General features: G+C 41.0%; 3 protein-coding genes across 3 annotated transcripts in view; all 3 read left to right on the top strand.

The window, feature by feature from the left end:
• The first annotated feature begins 1,528 nt into the window (after positions 1–1,528).
• Positions 1,529–3,783, top strand: LOC136441555 (uncharacterized). The gene is made up of 3 exons (XM_066437906.1): positions 1,529–1,890; positions 2,351–2,529; positions 3,594–3,783. Exons 1-3 carry the CDS (start codon positions 1,792–1,794, stop codon positions 3,691–3,693), a joined length of 378 nt encoding a protein of 125 aa, XP_066294003.1. The 5' UTR covers positions 1,529–1,791; the 3' UTR covers positions 3,694–3,783.
• A 552-nt stretch (positions 3,784–4,335) lies between these two features.
• On the top strand, positions 4,336–6,315 carry LOC136441565 (uncharacterized). The gene is made up of 3 exons (XM_066437918.1): positions 4,336–4,545; positions 4,911–5,086; positions 5,827–6,315. The coding sequence occupies exons 1-3, from the start codon at positions 4,447–4,449 to the stop codon at positions 5,867–5,869; spliced, it is 318 nt and encodes a 105-aa protein (XP_066294015.1). The 5' UTR covers positions 4,336–4,446; the 3' UTR covers positions 5,870–6,315.
• A 7,313-nt stretch (positions 6,316–13,628) lies between these two features.
• LOC136441583 (potassium voltage-gated channel protein Shal-like) overlaps positions 13,629–23,723 on the top strand; it is a 50,094-nt gene continuing 39,999 nt past the window's right edge. The window contains exon 1 of the mRNA XM_066437954.1: positions 13,629–14,041. The gene's annotated coding sequence lies outside the window, so the exon portion shown is untranslated. The remainder of the gene's footprint in view (positions 14,042–23,723) is intronic.

The following is a 23,723-nucleotide window of genomic DNA, read 5'->3' on the forward strand; positions in this document are numbered from 1 at the left end:
AAACTAGGAAAGTGAGAAAGTGATAAATTATCTTAATTTTGGACAGCCCAGCTCTGCTCTGCTCTCCAAGCAGAGGTTGGACTCCAGCTAGCTGTTTTTGACGTGTTTAAGGCGCTTTTGTCGGGCTTTCTATTGGTGGACCGGGGACATAAAGAAAACGGGACAAAATAGAAAGCCTGACAAAAGCGCCTAAAAACCCGTCAAAAGCCGACTGGAGCCCAACCTCTGCTCAGGAGAGTACATGGAGTCCAGCCTAACGGAATGCGTTTAATGAATGGGGATAGAAACAAAGATGGATGAATACTGGACCGAGTAATTACACTGAATGACGCACAACAACTGTTGACAATACTACAGCCTCAGGCGACATGATTTTCAACGGTTGGTTTGATACATGTACGAAGGAGCTGCCAACATGTACAAGTATAACCATCTACGGGACAATTGATTGAATGGTAATACAGGCACTGTGATTGAGTATAGATGCATCGTGAGTAGCCTGACGAATCGCGCTCCTAGTGGCCAGCCGGTCCTGGGGTCAGTAACCTCCGGCCGAAAGCTTGTGTAAATACAGGCTACATCGTGAGCATAGAAGAGATATAGGGGTCAGTAACCTCCGGCCGAGAGCTTGTGTAAATCACAGGCTACATCGTGAGCATAGATCTAGAGATATAGCGTGTACCGTGTACGATATTCACCGTAGTGTACTGAACGCAATACTGCTAATAGTTAAACATTAGTACTATCTTTTTTTGTTTATAATGACCATATCGCAGCGTCAAAGGTAGAAATATAGTATGTGAAAACTTTTGAATTCGGGGTCTATTTGCCTGGCTGGTGGGCATAAGCTATATATGAAAGTTGTCTGCTGTTGTTTTCTTACAATGTTTGAGTCGACGATTTGTGAATCATATATGTAGCTTCACACTCGTTGATGCATACATGATCGTCACGGTTGGTAGATACTAGTAGGTTGTGATTTATCTTTGTGGTGAATGTGCAATGAAATGTTGTGTAGGGCCATTAATGCAGGATATAGAAACAGTTTTGTGTGCAAAGACTGTCCAGTTGTAATACAATGCAATAATTAATCTAGATAAGGTGGCTAGTTTTGGCATTTTGATTTAATCATGATCAATAAAGTTGTTCATAGAATGACTTATCTTGCCATGTGCTAAGTACTGGTGCTGATTTTGTGACCAGGAGCATTCGGCTACTGTTGGATGGATTAAAAGTGAGCGACCTTTATTAATCAATGTCAGTACTGCAGAAAAAAAGGAAAACCTACACAACAAGTCACAGCTTTCCTCTGCGAGGGCTGCAGCAGGAACTACCATCTCATGGTTTAGTCTGTATAACAATCATAGCTCCAGCTCAAAGACCAGGCACGTACCAACGTGTACTTAGACGGACGGATGACGTTGATAACTGCAGCAGAACTGTCATTGCAGTAATTACTTAAGCAGCTAGGGGTCCCCACTGACAGGTCGACCAACACATGCATGATGGTAACAGGTCATGTGAGCATGTAGTGAAGGGCCTAACATCTACGGGACACAAAAATGTCTGTTTCATTGTAGGGCAGTGAACCTAGCTACCTTTATTTCATTGAAACATTTGGAGAGACTCAGCATTTTCCTTACCTTTCTCTTATATTACTACCTTCGTCCCAAATTTAACTTCGCGGTCATGATGGTCGACCTGTGTAACTATGAGACCCTATGACCCTCTGACGAACAGATTGAAAAGCAACTGTTTAACCTCTCTGCCATTACTAACATAACATTCAACATGCCATACGCACTGGTCCGGGCGAACTTCGATGTCCCTGATGAATTTGACCGCAAGTTGTCCAAGTTCATGTCGGAGCAGTTTAAGAAGCACGAAGGAGTGAGTAGCTCATGTAAAGTTACAATCAATGCGTTCAGAAAGAAGTTGGTAAAACTGGACTCTGAGCTGCTCTTTGTTGACAAAATGCTAATGTTATTTTCTATGTGGCTGCATTAGAAATAACCTTTCTTTATTTTGCACCCTCTAGGGCTATACACAAACAGTTACTGTAACGTCAATGAACACATTTGAAACGGTGCGGGTGCCAAACGTTTTAGGTATCCCGACCCTTGGCAAGGTCAGAAACTGCAACACACTAACAAGGAGTTGAAAAAGGAGTTCTTTAATCTGTAATGTTACTCCCTTTTGTACAACTAGAAGTAAAACGGTCTCCAAGCAGGAAGAACGTTTTCTACGTGTCGCAACCTTGAGTGGAAGGGCTGGCTTAGTGAAGACCCATGCGAAAGTTTGGCTCTTAGAAAATTAGATTTATTTTATATTTCATTTTCTTTCTTCATAGTTCTTGTGTGTAGACGTCCAGGTCAACAAGCGGAGCCTTCGAAGTGGAACGACTGACAGGTTCGTGTACTGTGACCTGCGCGTGGCTGACACAATGCTGACCAATGAGAGCGACCGAAGCAGATGGTTCAAGGCATTCGGCGACTTCTTCGTCCAGGAGCTCGGTGTGGAACTCCTGAGGTCAGTCTAGTCTCATCACAGATTCATAAAAAACGTCCCTGCAGTTCCAGAGCAAGCCGATAGAAGGCCCAAACACACAACGCTTCTTCCTTACACATCACAAGCTGTATCTGCCACCAAAACATTAAGGCCATAGCACGTCCAGGTTCTGCTGCAGTGCCAAGGTCACATACCAGGGGGTCCAAAATCGACCATGAACTTTGTCTTTCCAACACCTACCCACATATCAAATATCATTGTAATCCATCTAGAGCTTATTGAGTTAAGTTATGCTGACTACAAAAAGCCGGAAACACAAACACACACACAGACACACTTCAAGCATGGAGATAATGATGATGTACATGAAGATGAGAGTAGTAGGCATGCTACCGTTTCGTAAAAGAAGTGAGGAGAGGGGAGTTCGTGGGTAGACTTTTTTCATGGTTCAGCTATGGGTCTGGTCACATTCGTCGTACAATCGTCGTGCGGGACCGCAAACTGAGGGCATTATTGGGTTAGACGTCGTGCACGTGTAAAACAAGGGCTGTCTTGGATACGTGTACGTGGTTGATTCTGTCCCTGAAACTCATACGATAGGCCAATTTATATACAACTCTATGCATAAACGAGACATTGTTTTACATTCCTGACAAAAATTACTATCATCGTCATCATTACATTGTATACAGTTTTAGCCATTAAAATGCACATTATTAGATCAATTGTTATTCATGTTATACTTATAGATAAGGTATTTGAAATATTAACTAAAATATTAGAAATAGTCGATTGTTATGTATCTACAAAATTGCCATACATTGTACCCGTTACAATTGTCTCGCAATAAAGTTCTTCTTCTTCATCAATATCGCAAGAAGACCTTCGACGACTGTGACCGCACCACAAGAGACGCAAAAGTTGCAAGTGAAATTTGCTGCAAAACGACACCTGATCACTACATTCTGTCTGTTTGACGTGGAAAAAAACACTTGATATTTCAGTCAGGCGAGGCGTACTTCAGAGTATAAAGATGTCTACATATACCACATAGGTCGCCTTAGTCTGATTTCTTCTTGTTTCAGATGTATAGTGATGTTTCAACCGACAACTGCAGACTGTGAGGCGATTGAGGGAAAGTTGGTGACACAGTGGACCCCTCCTGCCGACTGGTACGGCCTGTAGACCGTAGTCACGGTGTCGTCTGACTGGTGGAATTTCAAAATGACTGATAGTACAGAAATTGACATACCTGAATAAAAGATGTGATCTCAATGGCACGAGAGTCTTAACATTGTTACTTAGTGCCATAGTTCTAAGGTTACAATATAGCTGACGGTGAAAAGATTACACCGAAGATGACCAGTTTTTGCACCATTATTTTGACAGGACACAACACCACACAATACACAATGTGATAATGACATTTAAGACTTCAAAACTCTGTCCAAAACGACATAGTAGTCTGAGTAGATCGAGTGTAATGCTAGTAGTTTACACAAAGGGTCCAATTGTTCGAGAAGTGCGGTAATGACATCACGGTGACCCCAGCCGTCGTTATCATCTCCACGAAAAATGGAGATATTGTTTTGAGTGTGTCTATTCGTATGTCTGTCTGTCTGTGTGTGTGTGTGTGTGTGTATGTGTGTGTGTGTGTGTGTGTGTGTTTGTGTTTTTGTATTTACAAAGTTATGGATGGATTGTGATCGGATATTTGGTATGCGGGTAGGTGTTGGGAAGACAAAGTTCAAGGTTTGGCCCCTTGGCATGCACCATGTGACATTGTTTACTATAAGAGACGCATGATTTTACCATGAACTGGACTTTGTTCTGTCGACCTTTGTATCGTATCCTCAGCCCTCTGTTGAACAGCAGACACCCGGTACCCTTGCCCTCCCTCGCTCACTACCCTGGGTACAAGATCAGGACCGTTTCACCATGCCGTACGCACTTGTCAGGACCAACTTCGACGTTCAGGAAGATTTTGACGGCAAACTTTCCAAGCTCATGTCCGACTTGTTTAAGGTAGACGAAAAGGTAAGCATTTAGGCTACACGATGAGTTTGACTCATATAGAATTTGAAAAGCGTTCAACACCACAGCATCATCTAGCATTTATACGAAGTACTGCAGTCTGCAAAGGAAAGAAAAGAAGCATTTTTGTTCAACCGTCACCAACTGCTGCATGGAGATAGTACTCTATTCTATCAAAAGTGATACATAAGTTTTGATGTTATTCCATCATTGTCCGGTCATCACGGTAAAAATGCTGATGATAATATCTAGACGCACAGAGCAAGCAAAACAAACGAACAAACAAACACACACAAAAGAGCATGTTTGCATTTGAATGGGGAAAAAGATAAACTAGCCTTATCATTACAATATATACCACCACACAGGTGGTCTGTGTCGAAGTCCTGGTTAATAAGCGCATGCTCCGTAACGGCAGCCATGAGCGGTACGTGTACTGTGACCTGCGCAGACCGGCCAGCGTGATGACCATGGACAACAAGGTCACGTGGGCCAAGGTCCTGAGCGAATTCTTCATGGAGGAACTTCGCGTAGAGCCTTTAAGGTAAATAAGATGGTTTTAATAATGATAATTATCTTTGTTGCATATTCATTCCAGAGTGCTAAATGCACATATGACCACACCGGCACACGGATATAAAATACAAAGCATGAAACACCAGAATACTACATTCTAACGCTAAACTGTACACTTATCAAACACCGTTTATACTATTGTTAATCTATACAACTACATGTAATAGTTTCCAGGCCGGTTTCTTCTCTTTTTTATATATACGGACACATATCAACTGCATGTTGTCTCCACTATATGTTCATTCGTGCATGATATCAGGTAGTTGAATGTATCCAGCTTTGACAATTTCTGACACTTGTTATACCAAGACAGGTCCAAATGTACCGTAAAAAGACTAATATTTTCCACCACGAAATGCATATTGATCTAACATATCTTTCTACCAGCTCTTTCTATTTGATTTCTTCAATTTGACTTTCCCATTAAATGCACTAATAAGCATACATACTTTGCTCCAGAGTTTTGCCAATGCCATGTTGATTAAATGGATGACATCTAAAGACTTGCAAGGTCCGCATTCTTATAAGCAATGTACGTAATGCTATAACTTACTTTGTGCTTCTTCGAAACCCCGAAAGAGGGCTCTTTTAATAATGATTTGGAGACCATTTGATTTTCGGGATATCGCTTTTACGTAGTGTAGACAGAGCCATTGTAGCAGAGAGGGAGGGGGAAATGTTTCTTACTTCTTTATTTCTTCTTCTCAGGTGCACGGTGTCTTTCCAGCTGGAACCCCCGAAGACCATATAGCCATCCGGGGAGTTTGGAACGGGAAGATAGCCATCAACTCTTTCCCCCTTCCACAAACGAATCCGCCTGAACCAATGTTTATTGTTAAGTTTCCAACTTCCTTAGCACAAATCCAATCGGTAATGTATTAAAATAACGAAGATTACAAACTCTCTGACTAATAATGATTAGTATGCATGTTTGTTCAAGTCGGAATTATCTTTAAGTTATCACTTTGTAAAGCCAATGTACGTACAGCGAATGGCTTTAACAAAAAATACAAATGACACATTGTTCACCTTTACTGTTATTCAGTTGAATGATTAACCGAATCTACATAATATCATAAGTCTTACTGTCACAGCATAAAAAGGAGTTTCGAACTCTTTCACGCAATTACTAACAAGGCGATGTCAACGTGTTTCCCAACGAAAGATATATAATAAACCAAAACCGTATATCTAAAAGTGGCTGCACTTCTTGAGTATAGCCAACGTTCCAAGACGCTTAAGCCATCCCTCCTTGAGTAGAGTGCTTATCGATCTTAAACAGCACTCTAAGATAGCAAATCTCCGCCAAGACAATCAAGTAATGAACGTTAGTACTTTTCTTCTGTGCACCTGTGAGTCGGAGAGAAACTTATCGGCCATTCGAATGAGGAATGCTCTTATTGTGAAAAAGACCATCTGGGAAGAGCTTGCTTTGAAGCACTTAACCTTAATATCGAATGAATGTAGATTTTCTTATCTGTGCAGGGAAGTTACCGATATTGAGTGAAGAATGCCACCATAAAGCTTGCCTCCCGTTGTCTATCTTAGGCCATGTTGATTTGATTATATGGATGACATCCTCTGGGGATCCAAAACTGATGCGAGTGTGCGAATGTAAATATAGTTTGATTAAAAAAAGGTTGCCTTTATCATGAGATCTGCGTGGTCAGGAAGGATGAATTGAACTTAACACACAGAGTATGGTATACCGAAATATAGGTTCTTTATTTTTCTTCGTTCAAAACTTCTTCTTTGACTATGGAATTTACTTTGGCATTTCATGACATTAGTATCCATTTTCTGAAACTTTTTCTGTGCAGTTTAAAGGAAGTATCTTTTTTTTACTTTGCAGCTGCTTTTTAAAATTTACTTTATCATCGGCCATAAACCGCTAAAAACGGCCGAAAATTGATGTACGCGCGGATGTCATTCATATAATCAAATCGACATGGCCTAACGTGAGACTCAGCGTCCAGCCAATTGCAGGGTAGTATACTGATAATCAGATTTAGTTTGTTTTTGAGGAACTCGTGTGTAACTTATAGCTATCCGACAACTTATCACCTGCCATCAAGTAACCCGATTAAAGCCCATCCTAGCACTGCAAATCCGTCTGTGGCTATTGATATTGTATCCTGATACTTGAAAAGGGATTTTACTGCCATCTGCAAGGCCAAGGGCATCTAATAACGCCACTTACCGAAGGCACTTAGCGTTTGGATGTCATCTTCTTCCATTAGTGTTCAGTGTGGAGAAAGGTGGCTATCAAATATTTACAGGCCATGACATTGTAACGACCCGCTTGGGGGATACTTCTGCCCGTGAGAAAGTTTGCCATAAAGGCTCAATCTAGATTTTTAGAACACTTTTTGAGTACAAAGCGCACATCGAAAGAGGGCAAGCTTAGGATATTGCCGAAAGTACATGCATAAAGATACGCAAGGCAAAACCATATTGTCTATGAATTATAATATCCCGCAAAACGTCCGACCTATTGGCACACTGGGGTCGTGTGGCGTAAGCGGCAGGGTGTTTGGCCCAGAAACCATATGTCCTGGGTTCGAATCCTGCCGTGTAACCGATCTTGTGCCCTTGGAAACATTTAACACGATAATTTTCACTCGACCCAGGTGAAAAAAAATGACGTTACCCGACTTAGATTGGGAAGGTAAAAGTCGGTGGAAGGAGAGGGGTGGGCCGGCTGCGCCTTCCGGTATCATGCTCTAGACAGTGGATAACAATCCACTGCCCTAAGGCTTCAAAAAGGATATATGGGACTACTTTTACGCCAAAAATAGTTACTCAAGCAACTGGATAAAATTCAGTCAGACGTTTCAGACAGCACCCGCTGTCTTTCGTCAGTGATGCTGTCTGAAACGTCAAAATTTTATCCAGTTTCTTGAGCAACTATTTTTGACGTCTCTTACTACCTGGATATCTAACCTTCATCAACGTATTAAAGATTACCTTTACCTTTTTATTTGCACAAATGGCTCGGGCTGTTGAAGTGATACTCATACGGTCTCGTCACATTGAAAGCACAAGCTAAAGCACTGCCGATGTTATGTTTTCGATCAAGTCTATATAAAACCTCATTGTTTCGATGAAGGTAAACTTGTATCAAACAATATCTCACGTACAAAACTTGAACTTGAAAGAATGTTTCATCAAGCAATAAAGTTTGCGTGCATAAGAGCCATGTACAATGCCAAGGTCAAACAATTTCAAGCTGAAGGTCATGATATGTGCATTGTTAATGGCCCGGATATTGGCCCGATGGTTTACGTACTGTCTCACCGCTAATGCGGAAATATTGGGGTAGAGAGCAATTGCGACTTTGGTGTAATTTGGCGTGCCTCTCAGACGATCCTTATCGTAAGTTGAAAGTAACAAAATCATTGCCGAAAGATAGCGGTGTCAACGTGAGTCCTATCTATATATAGCCCTATGCGTGCGGGTTTTAATTAGGTTTGGAAGAACGAAGGATGTGGGTGGCTTAAAAACCTGCTAATGAAGGGAGCAATGATTGATCTTAACCTCAGAGATAAAGATTCTAAATTAGACTAGCTAAAATAAGTTACAGGAAGGTGGCGCATTATCATAAAATCATTCATTCAAAATTGCTGTTAACAGGGGTGGGGATTGCAAAAATTGCATTGCCCTTTAAAGAGATAGTAAGAGTTCAACATCAGGCACCATGATGAAAGAAACTACCTTATCCTAAGACCGTGTTTGAGTAGCAAAGGGTAGGGCTATTACCATGCTTCCTTCGCACATGAGTCACTCCAGAAGCGGGTATCATAATACATCAGAGACTAAATTGTTAGGCTTGAATCCAGTCTGTATTGTTAAATTTCCCATAAGTTGAAGCCTGAACGCAAGACGAACATTACAGCGATCGAGTTTTTGAATAACCCGAGGACCCTTCCAACAATGGCAGAGTTGAATGCTTATTACAAAAGCAGCATAATCTCCGTATCCTCAGAGGCGCTAGTCTTCAAACTTTTTGTGTACCATCTTCTATGTGTGATAGTCACTCGATTGCTTTCATAAGCTTATCGCGTCTACCGTTGGCCAGAAATTGTGCCCGAAGTTGGCCATGGAAGTACTGTACATTAGAATCGGGTCCCTGGGGTACATGCATGGGTTTAGAAAAGGATTATTAATATTGTTGAAAAGAAAGCTGAGGTAATTTAGCCAGAATTCTGTGCTTTTGTATCCCAAAAAATATGATCTATCAGAAAAATTGACTGGAATGCTCCTTTGACCGGATATAACAGGGGTGTGAAACTTATTACTATGTTTCGTTCGTACATGATTTAACTGGACATCTGCTGAAGGCAATACTTAGCAATTGCCCATGTTGTAAAATATCGCAAAGAAAGACCTTTTAAGTTGTAAGGTTATCCTAACAGCCAACAGACCAACATAACTTTCCCTATGGCAGTTGTCAGGATCGACTCTCACGACAGTGATTCTTCTTCGTTTATTGAGATCGATGAGATCGTTAAAGTTTGAGACCTGTTTCAACGTGGCGCCGACAATTTGTTGCTCTCGCGTGTTTCGACCTTATACTGTAAATGAAGAAATGTTCGTGGTGGTTTTATGTCCGCGGTGAACTCTTTACCGCGAACTTAAAATTACCGCGAAATGCCGTTTCTTTGTGTGACTGTACATAGCGCTACCATTGTTTTAAACGCGATCTCAAAACCACCGCGAACACTCCATTTTGTCCCTACCGCGATATTGAATCCCCGCGGACATTTCTGCATTTACAGAGTACTACCAAAGCCAGGATAGATATACAATTATATCATGCCCGTAAAGAAGTAGGAACAAGCCCCCAAACAGAAACGAGTAGTAACATTTTGAGGCCTTTGGTCATGTAAATGTCAGGATGAAGAAACACGAGAACTACCCTTTTTAAGAGCCCTTCTGGCTGCACTATCTTATCATTATAAAGGACGGGTTTTGCTGAGCGTAAATTTGACGACCAGTTATTCATGTGAAAATTACAGTTGGTGCATGTGAACATATAGTTTTCACTACTCTGATATAGACTATTTCCGTAAAATATGGCTTATATCATAAACTTCAGGTGGATATATACGACGCACACAGTCTTCTATAAAATGTAACACAAGGCAACTTAAACTTTCTGGACCCTGAACCCGATTACTTTGCGAGAGGAGTGAAGGAAGCCATCTACATCAGGACACACCGTCCTTCCCTCACCGGGACGGGGAGCGGTACCTACTTCCGACGAACTTTGACCCAGTGCTGACGTCACACATGCGGAAAAATCACATGTCAACCGCACTTAAGTCCGACAGTTTAGAGATTCGGTCGAAAATTCCGGTGAGTAAATTTTTGTTGAGTTGGAGAACAGTTTGATTTCTCACTATTTAATTCACCAAGTTGAACTCAGATGAACTTTCATGCTAAGCCAACATAAAGGTCAAGTTATGCTATAGCCATGAGATATAAACTAAGCTGTAAAGTATAACACACAAATAAAGTCCTGACCTCAAGGGCAATGTACCCGAGCTAACAGACAGATGTTAGCATAGTACGTTGATATAGATTCGCTCTCAAACAAATCTACTTGAAGAATCCATCAGTTCAAGTTGGAGCCCCTTGAACAACCGTAGTACGTCTAGAATTGCATTTTACTTTTATTGTTTCACGCCAGCTGCTCTCGAAAAGATCCATTTGTGAAAGGGGCTTTTGGCGATGAAACAACAGCTGGATAACACGACGAACCACTCACTAAGAGAGATTTCTCGGTATATACAGCCGGATCATGTCGACGACCTGTGAGTGTGAGGCATAAGAAAACAAATGTTGTGTTTGTGGTTACGACACTGAAAAAAAATAGGTAGGTAGGGATTCTAAAGGTTTCTTCTCTTTTTGAGATTTCGGCCGAAATGATCCAACAAATACAGTTTGTAGCAGGACATGGTATTTTCAACGTCATGTTGTATTTCAATGATCCAGACATACATCGGACAAGCACAAGTATCGGACAAGTTTATAAAGAAACTGAATATTTAGTACACATTCCTACATCAACTGTTCAAAGCCATATTTTGTAAATAGAGTGTGAAATACAGGAAGTTTGCAAGATGCTAGAGTTTTTGACTTCTGTTTCGAATTTCCATCACTCAGAGGTTACATCGAAAATCTTATACACCTCGACAAAAAAGCTGGGGTCGGTAATTTCCATCACTCAGAGGTTAGGTCGAAAATCTTATATACCTCGACAAAGAATCTGGGGTCGGGTCGGTAGGTTTTCGTTAGGGTCGGTCAGGTAACTGGAAACGCCATTTTTTTTCCTAGGCCTAAGCAGTCTTGTGTGATAACCATTCACACACAGCTCTTGCCGAAAATGCGTTTTCAATGATTATTCGACGTCAGTTGCTCAAAGAAAGGTCAGAAGGTTCCCGAGTTTCCCGTATCTCTGACTTGCAGACTTCGCTGCCTTTCGCGGCGTGTTAGCATCAACGCAGGGTCTTGTGAGCAGTAGTAAATGTCAAAGAGGCAACCCCTGGTGTAGGCAGTCTGCCTATACATCAAGCGGCGTGGTTTTGTACTTCAAGTTGTGAATGCACGGTGCTGAATGAGTGGAAGAATGGAAGAACTTTATTGCACGAAAATCGTACGCGGTACAATGTATGGCAACAACTATTTAAACATGGTACAACATAGAAGTATAGAATAAAACTTAAAGGCAACCAAGCAATATTTGGGCCAAAAAAATGGGGGGAAAATGCTGACATTTTATGGTAATGACATCTGCTAACACATTTGCGTAATAACTTCATACTTTGAGAATTTTAAAACCACGTAAAACCACGTAGTTTTGCGAGCCTACAAAAACCCAGGCGAAGATTTTCAGTGAGCTAGCTCTCACCTCACAACAACATCATATTTTTGCATCATGGACCTCGTTATATATTGTGATAGTGTTGTTCGAACTAATCATACATCTATAGAAATGACTAAATAGATTGACTTTCAAAATCTAATTTTTGCGCCGTAATATTGCTTGGGTTTCCTTTAACACCATAATTGCTAAAACAACAAGGGCTAGCATAGTCTTTGATATAGTGTTACAATCGAGTGGGGCTAATAATGAGTTTTGCAATTTTCAAATGTCGGTAAAAAACAAACAAGGACCCGGGCCAGCAAAATTAAGCCTGAACGCACACAAAGACAAGCAAACGAACTGACCGAAAACAATACCTCCATTTCTACGGAGTTAATAAAAGATGATTTGGTACCACCGCATGTATCTTTTATTCTGACATTTTATCGAAACAAAATTTTTCTAGACGAAAGGTTCTTACCCATGATGAGAAAAGTGCACGAAAATAAGATAACTGGAGAGGAAAATAATTGTTCACCATAATCGTAATGGCAGTTTGATGTGGCTTTGGAGACCCCGGATCTGCTTTTGTATGAATAAACGTATCTGGGTCGATAACCCTCGAGCTCGGTTCAACGTCAAACAATCGCTTGAAGAGCACTAGCTTTTCCCAACGGGGACAACCAAATGACACAATAGTCATTAAAATAAATGCGAATATGATAGATTACATGATATATCTATTAGTTATAAATACCATGATCCAAGTGCAATACCAGATAATAGTCTGGAATCTAAGAAATTGCCTTCTAAAGATTAAGCAATTCATGGTCTCATTGCTGACTAATATAAAATGGCTTCCTAACCCCAGTGGAGTTTCCAGTTAAAGATGCTTTGGTACTCCGGCAGTTGGGCACCCAGTGCAACCGTCACTACAGTCTACGACAAATGTTTTAGCCTTTTGCGTACAATGCAAGTCTATGAAGATTCTAAGCTTTGTTAACGAATGTTCAAGATGATGAGCAGTGTCTAGTCCTTCTGGAAATTGTTAAATCCATAGAGTACATAATGGTATCCTAGGCCCAAGGACAGGATCATCAGAGTTAAGTTACAAAATGTTGCAGGCCCAAAGATAGTACCTGTCATTGACTGTGATGAACGGCCCTTGCATACAGGTGTAATCTAATTGTGATTTCGACTATAATCGTATCTGATAAATGGTCGTTACGATACTCTATCACGTTGAAGTGGTACAATAGCACCACTCACTGTTAAAATGACGCAATTACATCGTGTTCAAGAGCCTAACAAAAAGTATCGATTTCTGTCTGACACCATCATTTTACATAACGATTGTAATATTTATTTTCTTCATGGGAGGAAGTAATATTTCTTGTATAGTCCAGAAGCACTGAAGGCCTATAACTATAGTGTTCCTACTGGTAAATCTATGAGGTTGCTTTGCATGGAAGAATGCATTGTCAGTGGGGGACATGGACTTAATGGCAAATATGGGATTACTTTATGTTAAAAGGAAACCCGAGTGATCATTAGGCGACTCGACTCAGTGACGCTCCGTGAATCACTGTCCTGGTATGGTTAACATAATTCGTTTAAGAGTTCAATGTCCTTTGACTGTAATTTATAATGCATGAATGGCGGAAAGCACCCTTTATAACCGAAACAGACCACGCACTCTTCATTCGTATAATACAAGTCGTGAGGAAGATAGCTAAGCTTCTGTTGCGTTTTTAGAATCAGCTTTCGGGGAAATGTTCCTCCCCAAACGGCAAGAGTTTGACTGGGTGATCCTATGTTATCGACTTGACTGGAGGCTGGTATTAGACCGCGTCAGTCACTGTGAGATAGATCTGTACGGTTATGTGTCTTCTTCGACAGTTGAAGCTTCAGATTTGCAGAGTGCAGAGAGCCAGAGCGGGCGGGCAGCAGTAGGTTCTTCTGTGTCTGAATTAAAACTGAAATGTGAACGACCAACCTCCTTGGAACGACGAAGCACTGACGATGCATCTTGGCGAAGAAAAGCAACTATACACGGTAAGTCCGATACGCTGTTTTTAAAAAAATTCATTGTAATCCGATATTTCATCACAAACTTTAATGTTCAACTTTAATTTATTGCTGTCTTCCACATGTTGATATTACATGTAAGATATGCTTGAGAGTCCTATCATGGAATTAGGCGGCTGTATAAACTTTCCTCATTCATTATGCAAATAAGATACTAATTTGCATAATAAGTATTTAATCATATACATCATCACTCAAGCTATCTACTTACCAAAATTCATGACCATCCATCAAGCCCTTCTTGAGTTATTCCCTTTCAAAGTCTGAAGCAAAACCGGCTCCTGCAGTTCCAAACCTATAGCACTTACTCTCTGTCCAAAGAGCTATCTACCACTCAAAAATCAGTTCCATAACATGTCCAGAACACGAGATATCCAAACAGGAAGTTCCGTTGCAGTACCGTGACAAGCCGCTAGGGGACCCAAAATCTAATCATTTCCAGGTCTCATCAAGATCTACCCACCCACCAAATACATGTATCAAGATAATCCATCCAGGTCTTCTCCAGTTATTCCGCTTCTTTACACACACACACACACACACACACACACACACACACACACACACACACACACACACACACACACACACACACACACACACACACACACAAACGTTACCCTCTGCATAACCTTCTCGGCAAAGGCAATTTCATGCAGCTGCGAAAACATAAAACATTTTAGTTGCGATATAGTATACCAAGAAGCCCTGAACTGGTTTCAGAACTGGCAACAGCGCCAGCACCACGATACGATGATAATGACAGCCAAGGAAGTTTTTCTAGATATCTTCGCAGACCGCAGGTCACAGAGGGGGCACATCTGTCTACTGGAATTTTAACTTGGTCACAGAAATTATGATTCTCACGCGATCCTATTGTTAGCTTTACGACAAACGTTGAATACTTATGGGAAAATATTGATATTGTGCCAGCGTTATCAGTGAATGATATGACAATGGTGTTTTGAAATATCTTGTGACACAATTTTCCCTGTATTATTAACAGTCATTTATCTTTGCCATTAAGTCATTGTTTATTGGGACATATCAGGTAGACGAAAGAAAATATGACACTGACTAAAGTCTGGAAGACAAGTGGTCATGTCTAGACATATAGACAATGCATTGCAAGAAGAATGGGACCTAGATGTTCAAATATATCATATTGATGGAGGAAACTGTATGTAACGTTCGATGTAACGTATCTGATAGTATGGAGGAGGGCTCTAAGGCATGAAAACGGATTATCATCGAAGCCGGGAATCAAATTCACAGCTTTGAAAAAAAAAATAGAATGCAAACTTTGGAAAATGCAACTTAAAGTTAACGTTGTTGCACCGAATGCCGAAGACACAATTCGTCAAGGACATTTTCAAAGATGAAATGATGTTTGTGACGTACGTTCTTTTACTCCGGGCGCGCAGCAAATGCTGTTTAAACTTTAAATACTGGTGTTTTCAAGGGCTCTAAATGTGATAGAAGCGATAGGGACTCTTCTGGCTTATGGTCTCTTATCCTAGATAGGTTTCTCACTTCCCATCTTAAGTTTGGTTTGTCTCTGCATGACTCCTAGTGCGATATAACGCGTCGGTAGAATATTACCCCCATACTTCCGATCTGATGGGTTTTCTTATCTGTCCTGTGCAGGTAGATTGCTTAGTACCTTTTACCTCCAAGGCTTGTTTTGAGTCGTGTTGTTTTGAGGTCACTTCTCAGGCTTGTTTGAAAGGGGAGAACGGCAATTTAGGCCAGATCTTAACGTAAAGTCTGTAGTGCTTCATCTAAACCATTTGGAAATGTTTTCCGGGTACGTGATTAAGATAGACAATCCGGAAATAAAGTCTGTTTGAAGTTCTTTGAAATTAAGATAGCTTAAGAAATAATATCTTCATCAAAACGCTAACGTATTGCTAGGGTCACATTTCCAAACCGGGGCCCGGCCGGGATGTTTACGGGAACGAGAAATTTAAGTGTATATCAAGAAATATGCACAAAATATACTCATGCCCATCTTTTTTCTTACGTCTTGTCTGTTTTCATGTCTTTTATATTATACTTTTCGTCCCCTTAAACTGTACGGCCGGGTACATATTTGGAAATAACCTCATGCACCAAGACGCCGTCAAACAAGTATTTCTCGAATGGCCTAAAAGACAACTCTCGCGGACTGCCATTTACGGGAAGCCAATATTTTACAAAACTCAGATATCGGTACCGCGAATAGTCTATTCGTCTTCACAGCATGTTAGATGTTGCTATCTGCTACATGTCGGTGTGAAATATGTCTTAGTGTTAATTGCTATACTTATGTTTAAGATTTATGTTTTCTAATTGTGTTAGAGGGGAACTTGATAGAAAATCTCTGTCTTGTCTCCAATGCGTCGATATGGCGAATTCGAAGCCATTTATATGTGCCAAGAAGCAGGACGAAAGTTTTTCGCTATCTTTTCTAGTCAGCTGTTAGTATAGAAGATCGAACAGGTGCTATAGCAACACCACGTTTATAAAACATGAAGATCAGACGCTGTCACTAACATTGTGCCGGTGTTGCAGGCCAGAATGTATCCTTGGCCAGAGTATACTCGGATGTATTCTGACCAGGGGTAGATTCTGGCCTGCTACACCGGGCCATTTTCTACCGTAGTACATCATATAGCAGGCAGGTTGTCATGGGTCTTACCTTCAAATATCAAAAGCGCAGTTGTGGCACCAAAGCCCATGTATGATACAGAAGGCTTCCAGCTAGGTTTTAGGGATTTGGTGGGTACAAGTATGATAAAGATTCACTTCTGTATTGCCATAGTTCTAAACAGGTTCAACTTCTTCTCGCTTCTTATAAGACAGCTGTAAATGTACGGACGGATGGAGCTTAGAATACATGATTTATCTAATTGCATAATGAATGTGAATTTTCCTGTGCTATTCAGATAACAAATGGTCTTCTTCCTCGGCAGAACTACTAAGTTGAATGTTATACATCCACAAGTTGAAACCATCGATCTAAGGGGATACACCTTAACGAGACACATGGGATCTAAAGATTCACAGAAAAAGACGTACAACTCGTACAGTTAGCTAGCGTGTTACGCAGAAGAGCGGCTATATAGATACAGATACAGATTCGGCTCATCACTCATTTGTTACTCAATATGGACGTTTGCACCACGGTTTGGTGACAAACCGAATTTCTTGTATGCGCTGTTTCAATTCAAAGACACATGGAGACGTAAATAAATGAATGATTGAGTGTCAGAGTGAGTGAGTGTCAGAGTGAGTGAGTGAGTGAGTGAGTGAGTGAGTGAGTGAGTGAGTAATCGCGAGTGAGTGAGTGAGTACGGAAAGAGCAGTTTTAACGAGACGAATGCGTATACAGTGACGGTGTGTTTGTCATGGAGAGGTTGACGATGTTGTACAGTCAACCCTGGCATCAACGAGGGACTGGGCGAACTTTTAATTGGCTCCTGGCCAATGCATATGGGGTCAGGGGGTTGCTCTAGAAAGGATGGTTGGTTGACCGGGTGATTGGTACATGTACATACGGTTCGTTCTACTGGACGGTAGTAATTATAAAGACCGGCTTGAAAGATAGAATGACAGTCAAAAGTCATTACTTGGAAGGGCTGTAGCTGGTAAAACACACCCATTGTATGGTTGCCTTGGTAGCACCTGCAAACATCCTTAGTTTGAAATGGCCGCTGCTGGGCTGGGTACAGCTGTCAATCAATTTTGATTGTTGAGTGGGGCCTGAAAGTCCCACAAAAAGTGGCTGCTGGTTGGCTAAGACAGTTGGTTGCTTAGCAGAGTGTCTAAACTATTTGAGATTGGACGGGACTGTTTCAACATGGCTTGTGACTGCAGGCTGTCGCCTGTGCCAGGTGGTTGCCCGACCAGGTTTGACTGAATTAGTTTTTACAAAAGCTCTTAGACTAGCAGATGATATGTGACAGCCACCATGAAGATAAGTCATCTACTTGCAACCAAATGATATTGATATTCACACCAGAGCATCCAACTGAGATGATCCAGAATTAACCTATGAAAAACCATAAACTGCCTCATTGACTATTCATTAAAGTGCAACACGGCGTATCCCACTAACAGTGATATCTAAGCCAAGTGTAACAGTCAATAATATAAACAGATAAAGTTCGACTGACACAGAGACACCGATTGACTAAAGGGGATGCATATAACGATTTCTTGTAAGTACTTTTGATTGGCTGATATGCACAATAAATGTAGAGCCCAAAGATAGATGGAAGCCAAAAGGTACACTTCCAGATTCTATACGGACATAAACAACAACGACAGGGGTGCTAGTGTCACCAAAATAAAAACAGATCTGCAGTGGATGCCACTCGAAGACAGAAGAAAAATGTCCAGACTATGCATGATGTACAAAATGAGTAATAAACTGATGAACGTATCGGCTACTAAGTATCTCACACCTGCTCATAAAAGAACAAGAAATAGTCATTCCTTCAAGTACCAGAGTTATGAACCTAGGATTGATGTGTTCAAATTTCCCCCCTAGAACCATCGTAGAGTTTAATTAGTTGTCACCAAGTAATGAATCATCTTCATCATAGATAACTTTAAACAACGCTTACAGCTAGATGTGCAAAGGTTAGGTGTACACAATAGATCTAGCGTCAATACATACATGTACATGTAGACAGCAGTCAACCCGTACACCATTTTCTATGTACAAACTGCTAAAAACAAGAGTCAGTCTCAAACCTCCAGGATATTACTTCTCGTACTGTATTGTAATCCAGACAAATGAGAAATTGTCATATTCCTATCCATGACACGTAACGCCTACGTCTAATTCGATAAAGTATCAGACGGGGGCGCCAACCAGTTTTAATAACGAATGAGTTATAGTATTTCTGTGCGAAATTTCATTATCATCGGAAAGAGCGGCAGTGAAGGAACAATGCGTTTCGAAAAGCTTTTACTCCGCTGGAATAAGGCCAACGTTAAGCCATTGTGTGGTGGATATGTTGTTTGACATACACAATGATAGAATGTAGCAATTTGTTCAATCTCTCTTTTGATTATTATTTACGTATCAAGGATCTTTTTCATATTGCTTGAAGTTGAAGGTCGTTACGACTGCAAGGGATTACTTACATTAATAACGATCAGTGCCCCAAGTTTTCCAACCAGACGGCTTTAATTAACTCCTTGTCAACAGTTGAGAGATATTACAAGACGTATTATTAAGGTTAAATGGAGAGCATACCTGTTGTATGGTTATCATAGAAGCCCATGTTCTGTTGGAAATGTACAGTCAGTCGCTTGTTATCACTTCAGGCATGTCGGAATCATCACATAGGCAGTAAGTTTAGGCACCATCCCATAAGCATTTAGTTTAGCATGATGTAACGTTACAAGTTACGGGGTCGAGAAAGTGATCTCGATGATCACTGTAGAGCAACTCTTCCACTGGCCGCGACAGAGAAGACAGACGACATGTACAGTATCTACGGGTTTATTGTACCAGGGAAATTCCCCTAGATAAGCTAGCACAATGGACAGTGGAGCACGGCTTTACGTCCTGTCCTGAGCACTGAAACCCTTTCCATCTAGTAGCGTGCATGTCGGTTGAGCGAAAAGGAAGATCTGTCCGGGTAGTGCTATAACGTTATTGCATATGACCCACTTTCATGCAGTAACTGTCCTTACACGGACTAACATTGCAAGGTCACACGGCAGTACGGCTGCCCCGACGTTCTATCACAGGTGACGATAGCTCAGTGTGGGCGGTTTTACCATTTGCACAGTCGTGAGCACACTCTCAGAAACTCCAAATCTTTGCCACGGGCTTCGGTAAGAGTAATGAGCAATGTGACCCATATACGTCACATTTCGCAACTTTCAAAGTATCATAAAATCCGGCAATGCTGGGAGCTTTTGTGGTGACCTAAAGAATTTACGACTTGATAGCTTTGATGCAAGAGGAGCAAATACCCATACATAATGCGTGGGACGTATAGAATCTTTTTGAAGCATACTAATAACATGCATCACTGTCTTCGATTCAATTTTTCGGGCTGTCTATAGGCTACACGCATGGCCTATACATAAGGCGTGCCTCCATACAGAGGAGAGAAAGTCATCTGTCCCTCAGGAAAGGTTAGAATGGGACGAGAACGAATACCTGGGTGAGGAAAGAGAAGAGGTCAGAAGTGAATGATTCTGTAAAAGACTGAACAACGAGTACTCCGGAAAAGAGACGTGCTTCGTTTCTTGCCTTTGGCAGAGGCCGGCGACTCAAGGTATGTCGTCAACAATAATAATCGTGTCAATGTACAATTATGATAATCTGCAGATATGATAGACCAAATAGGAAACCTTGCTTTCCCTAGATGGATTGTGTAACGCTGTAAGCTAGTTTACAGCAGCGGATGTTTTAAATTTTAGTTTTTATATCGTTTCCATAAACCTAATATTTGTCATCTATTACGTGTTGGTACACAAGTATTACCGTGTGTGTAGTGCGTTATACTATACTGAGCTATATATCGTCACGTTGACTCAGTGACACATACAGTATTGTAGTAAGCCCGCAGCTAGAGTATCAAGGTTTTGTAGTATTTCAGCTGACTTGAGCAGTGAAAAAATGTAGAGGAGGATAAATTTTAACTTTTAGAACCGGAGGGAAGGGCTTACAACTAAGAAAAAACAGTTCGGTTGCATTTTGTAATGTATACCTTTGGGGTGCAGTTTCAAGAGTCAACAAGGAAACATATAAAGTGTAATGCACTGTTACAATGTTATGGTGGGATCATAGTCGTCTGACAACCCATAGCCAGAGCTATGATGATCATGCAACCATGGACATGGTTGTCAGACGGAATTATATCGTATCAGATATACAAAATAATGTCGGTTTGAAAACGACTTTCCCAACTTGAGTGACACCTGCTTAAGTGTACAATGTCATGTACTTATACATGTATGCGTGCGTGTTAGATATGCTGAGTCTGCCCAAAGGGTTCCATTCACAGCAGACGTCGGTATGAGTTGAACCTTTCTTGCTCTAGCTTAACATGAAACCGGCTTGAGCAAGACGAACAACAAGGTTCAAAATGATGAATTGCAGAATCTGGCGAAGATCCGGAGGGCAAGGGAAAGGTGGAAGGTTTTTGTCTGGGTGGCGAAGAAAGGATTTACACTGTGGCGCCCGGAGAGGATACGATGTCTAGCGAACTGTATAATGGCGGACGAGTATGGTCCATTCTCTCACCTCTCCTTTACATCATGCTTGTAACGGATGGTGAGACTGTGTGCCAACATCACAAGCGCACGACCACAAAGTAGCTGGTGTTCAACGGCTTAGTTAAAGCCCAGCCGGCTCAAGGGCATGCTCCCATGGTAGTTTACCGAAAGTTTATAGATACAAGTTTCTGGAGAATAGGAAAAATAGGTCATGTCCTGAATCTTCATGCGAATCTCAGGTAATTCTACATCATCGATTTTATAGCGTCCTTGTTTTATTAGATGATACACCACAAAATGATTCACTCAAACGAGCTAAAGCATCGATTGAATCCGACCACTCTTCATCAATCACGAGATAGGAGTGCAAACTGAGCTATTTTCATTGGAACATTTTGCAGAAGAGATTGCGCCACGTTTTCTTGATAACTATGATAAAAGTATTCATCAATATACTGTATCCAATCCGTTTAAATGCATCGGAATGCAAAAATAAACATTGTACGTATTCTCGAAACATTCTCCTGACGTCAAGAGTACACACCTTTCTGACCGGAGTTAGGACATGTCTAATCATTCATGAATTCAAGTTAGACTTGTCAAAACGTAGCATATAAGAACTACGAGCGGCTTAAATGGTGTCAACGTTTAAGACTTATTCCACGGCGGAATATATTCCTCAATGCTGACATATACCAGACATGAATCATATCAAAGTATAATTTCTATTCTTATCACAGCGTCCAATTTCATTCGCGAGAGGCGTTTGGTCGATGCTCAACAGTTGACATGCTTCAGCTTCGGGGGAATCTGCTTGAAACATCTTTTTATCAACGGGTCCTGCCCTCAAAATATCTTGCAGCTATAACTTAAGCTTCCTTTCATCCATCTATGTCTTTTTCGCGCAGTCAATGCAATAAAGCACATGGATTGACGCATCTTTTAACGCAAGTAAATTCGCATGAGGCCCTCTGGGTATCGAATTTTCTTGTCACGCATAAAGAAAGTAATGAGGATAGATCACAGATGGTTGGCGTGCCTTTCTTCACTCCCCGTGATTCATTTTTCTTGACAAAGATCACGAGAGGTGGAGTATACATCAGGGTTATTAGGAATTGTATTAGTCAATGATCGATATTGATGATGGGAAAGTTTGTTGTCTATCTTACTCCATTAAATATGAATTTGAGTTTCATGGAAGTCTAAACAGAATTTCTGTATAGGTATAATAAATTCTTGCGTTTGCAGTGCCCACGAAATATAGGTGTAAAAAAGTGGCAGAATAATTGGCCCCAGGTGGATTCGTGCACTTGACAACTGAAATCCGGTAAACTGTGGGATAAAATCAATCTTTTGCTATACTGCAGGGTACGACACAAAAAGGATACCAATTATGTTTTTAGGACAAGGATGTTTCAGCGTTTGGAGCTGGCGATGTTTTTCTTGCCTTGTACCTCATGGCTTTGACTTATCCGTTGGAAGGAAGTATCAGTTTGTCACATCATAGTTTGACTGAAAAGAATGCATTTTCAATGCAATCACCATAACGTAGTGTTGTGTTGTGTTGTGGACAGCCACTCCGTGGAGTAGGGTGAGTCTACCGGTGCATATTCAAGTGTTGTCTATGTTAAGTTTATACATGTACTGCCATGTGACACGTGTGACAAAATTGTAAGACGTTATTTGTAAGCACTTGGATACTCTAGAATGTAAGACGTTTTATTCTGTAATGCCTAGAATATCTAATTCGTGTATATAATGCATAATCCATTGTAAATATGAATGTTAACTTCTTAATCTAGTATCTTACCGATTGTATGTTTAATGCAATGATCATGTTTTCCCGAGGGTTAGCCCTTAGAAATAGCTTTCGCTAGTTGGGCCACCCTGGCATGTAAATACAATGTACATGCTGAGCCAAATAAATAAAATATTCAAGTGTTGTCAGTAACTGTCAGTTCGTGAGTGCCGCAATGCGCTGCTATCACAGATCATCACAGACACAGTAGTCGGTCATGATTGATACGCTAAGAGTAACCGGGTACATGAATATTAATCTTTAAGTTTATTCATCAGTGCCATAAAACTGACACACTACGAAAAGGCATATTGTCAACTGTGTTGATGAACATAAGCGTCACGGAGAAATGACGGGTTTTCCTCATCGAACACAAGAGCATACCCTTTCTCTTCTCGGAAGTGTATTGGATTTTGTGACAGGCTTTACATGTGGCACTCTTTAAACTTGGGCCGACGTCAGATTATAACTGCTTTTCTCATTGGTTTCTTCCTTTAACACGTGTGAGTTACCCATAGACCTTCGAATTTAAAACCGACATTGTTAACTATGAAAACTTCCGTGCAATTCTGTCCACATCCAAGGAGGCTGTATGGGTCAGAAAATCTACTACGTGACGTGGGG

This window comes from Branchiostoma lanceolatum, chromosome 1 (genome assembly GCF_035083965.1).
Source record: "Branchiostoma lanceolatum isolate klBraLanc5 chromosome 1, klBraLanc5.hap2, whole genome shotgun sequence".
Taxonomy (NCBI): Eukaryota; Metazoa; Chordata; class Leptocardii; order Amphioxiformes; family Branchiostomatidae; genus Branchiostoma; species Branchiostoma lanceolatum.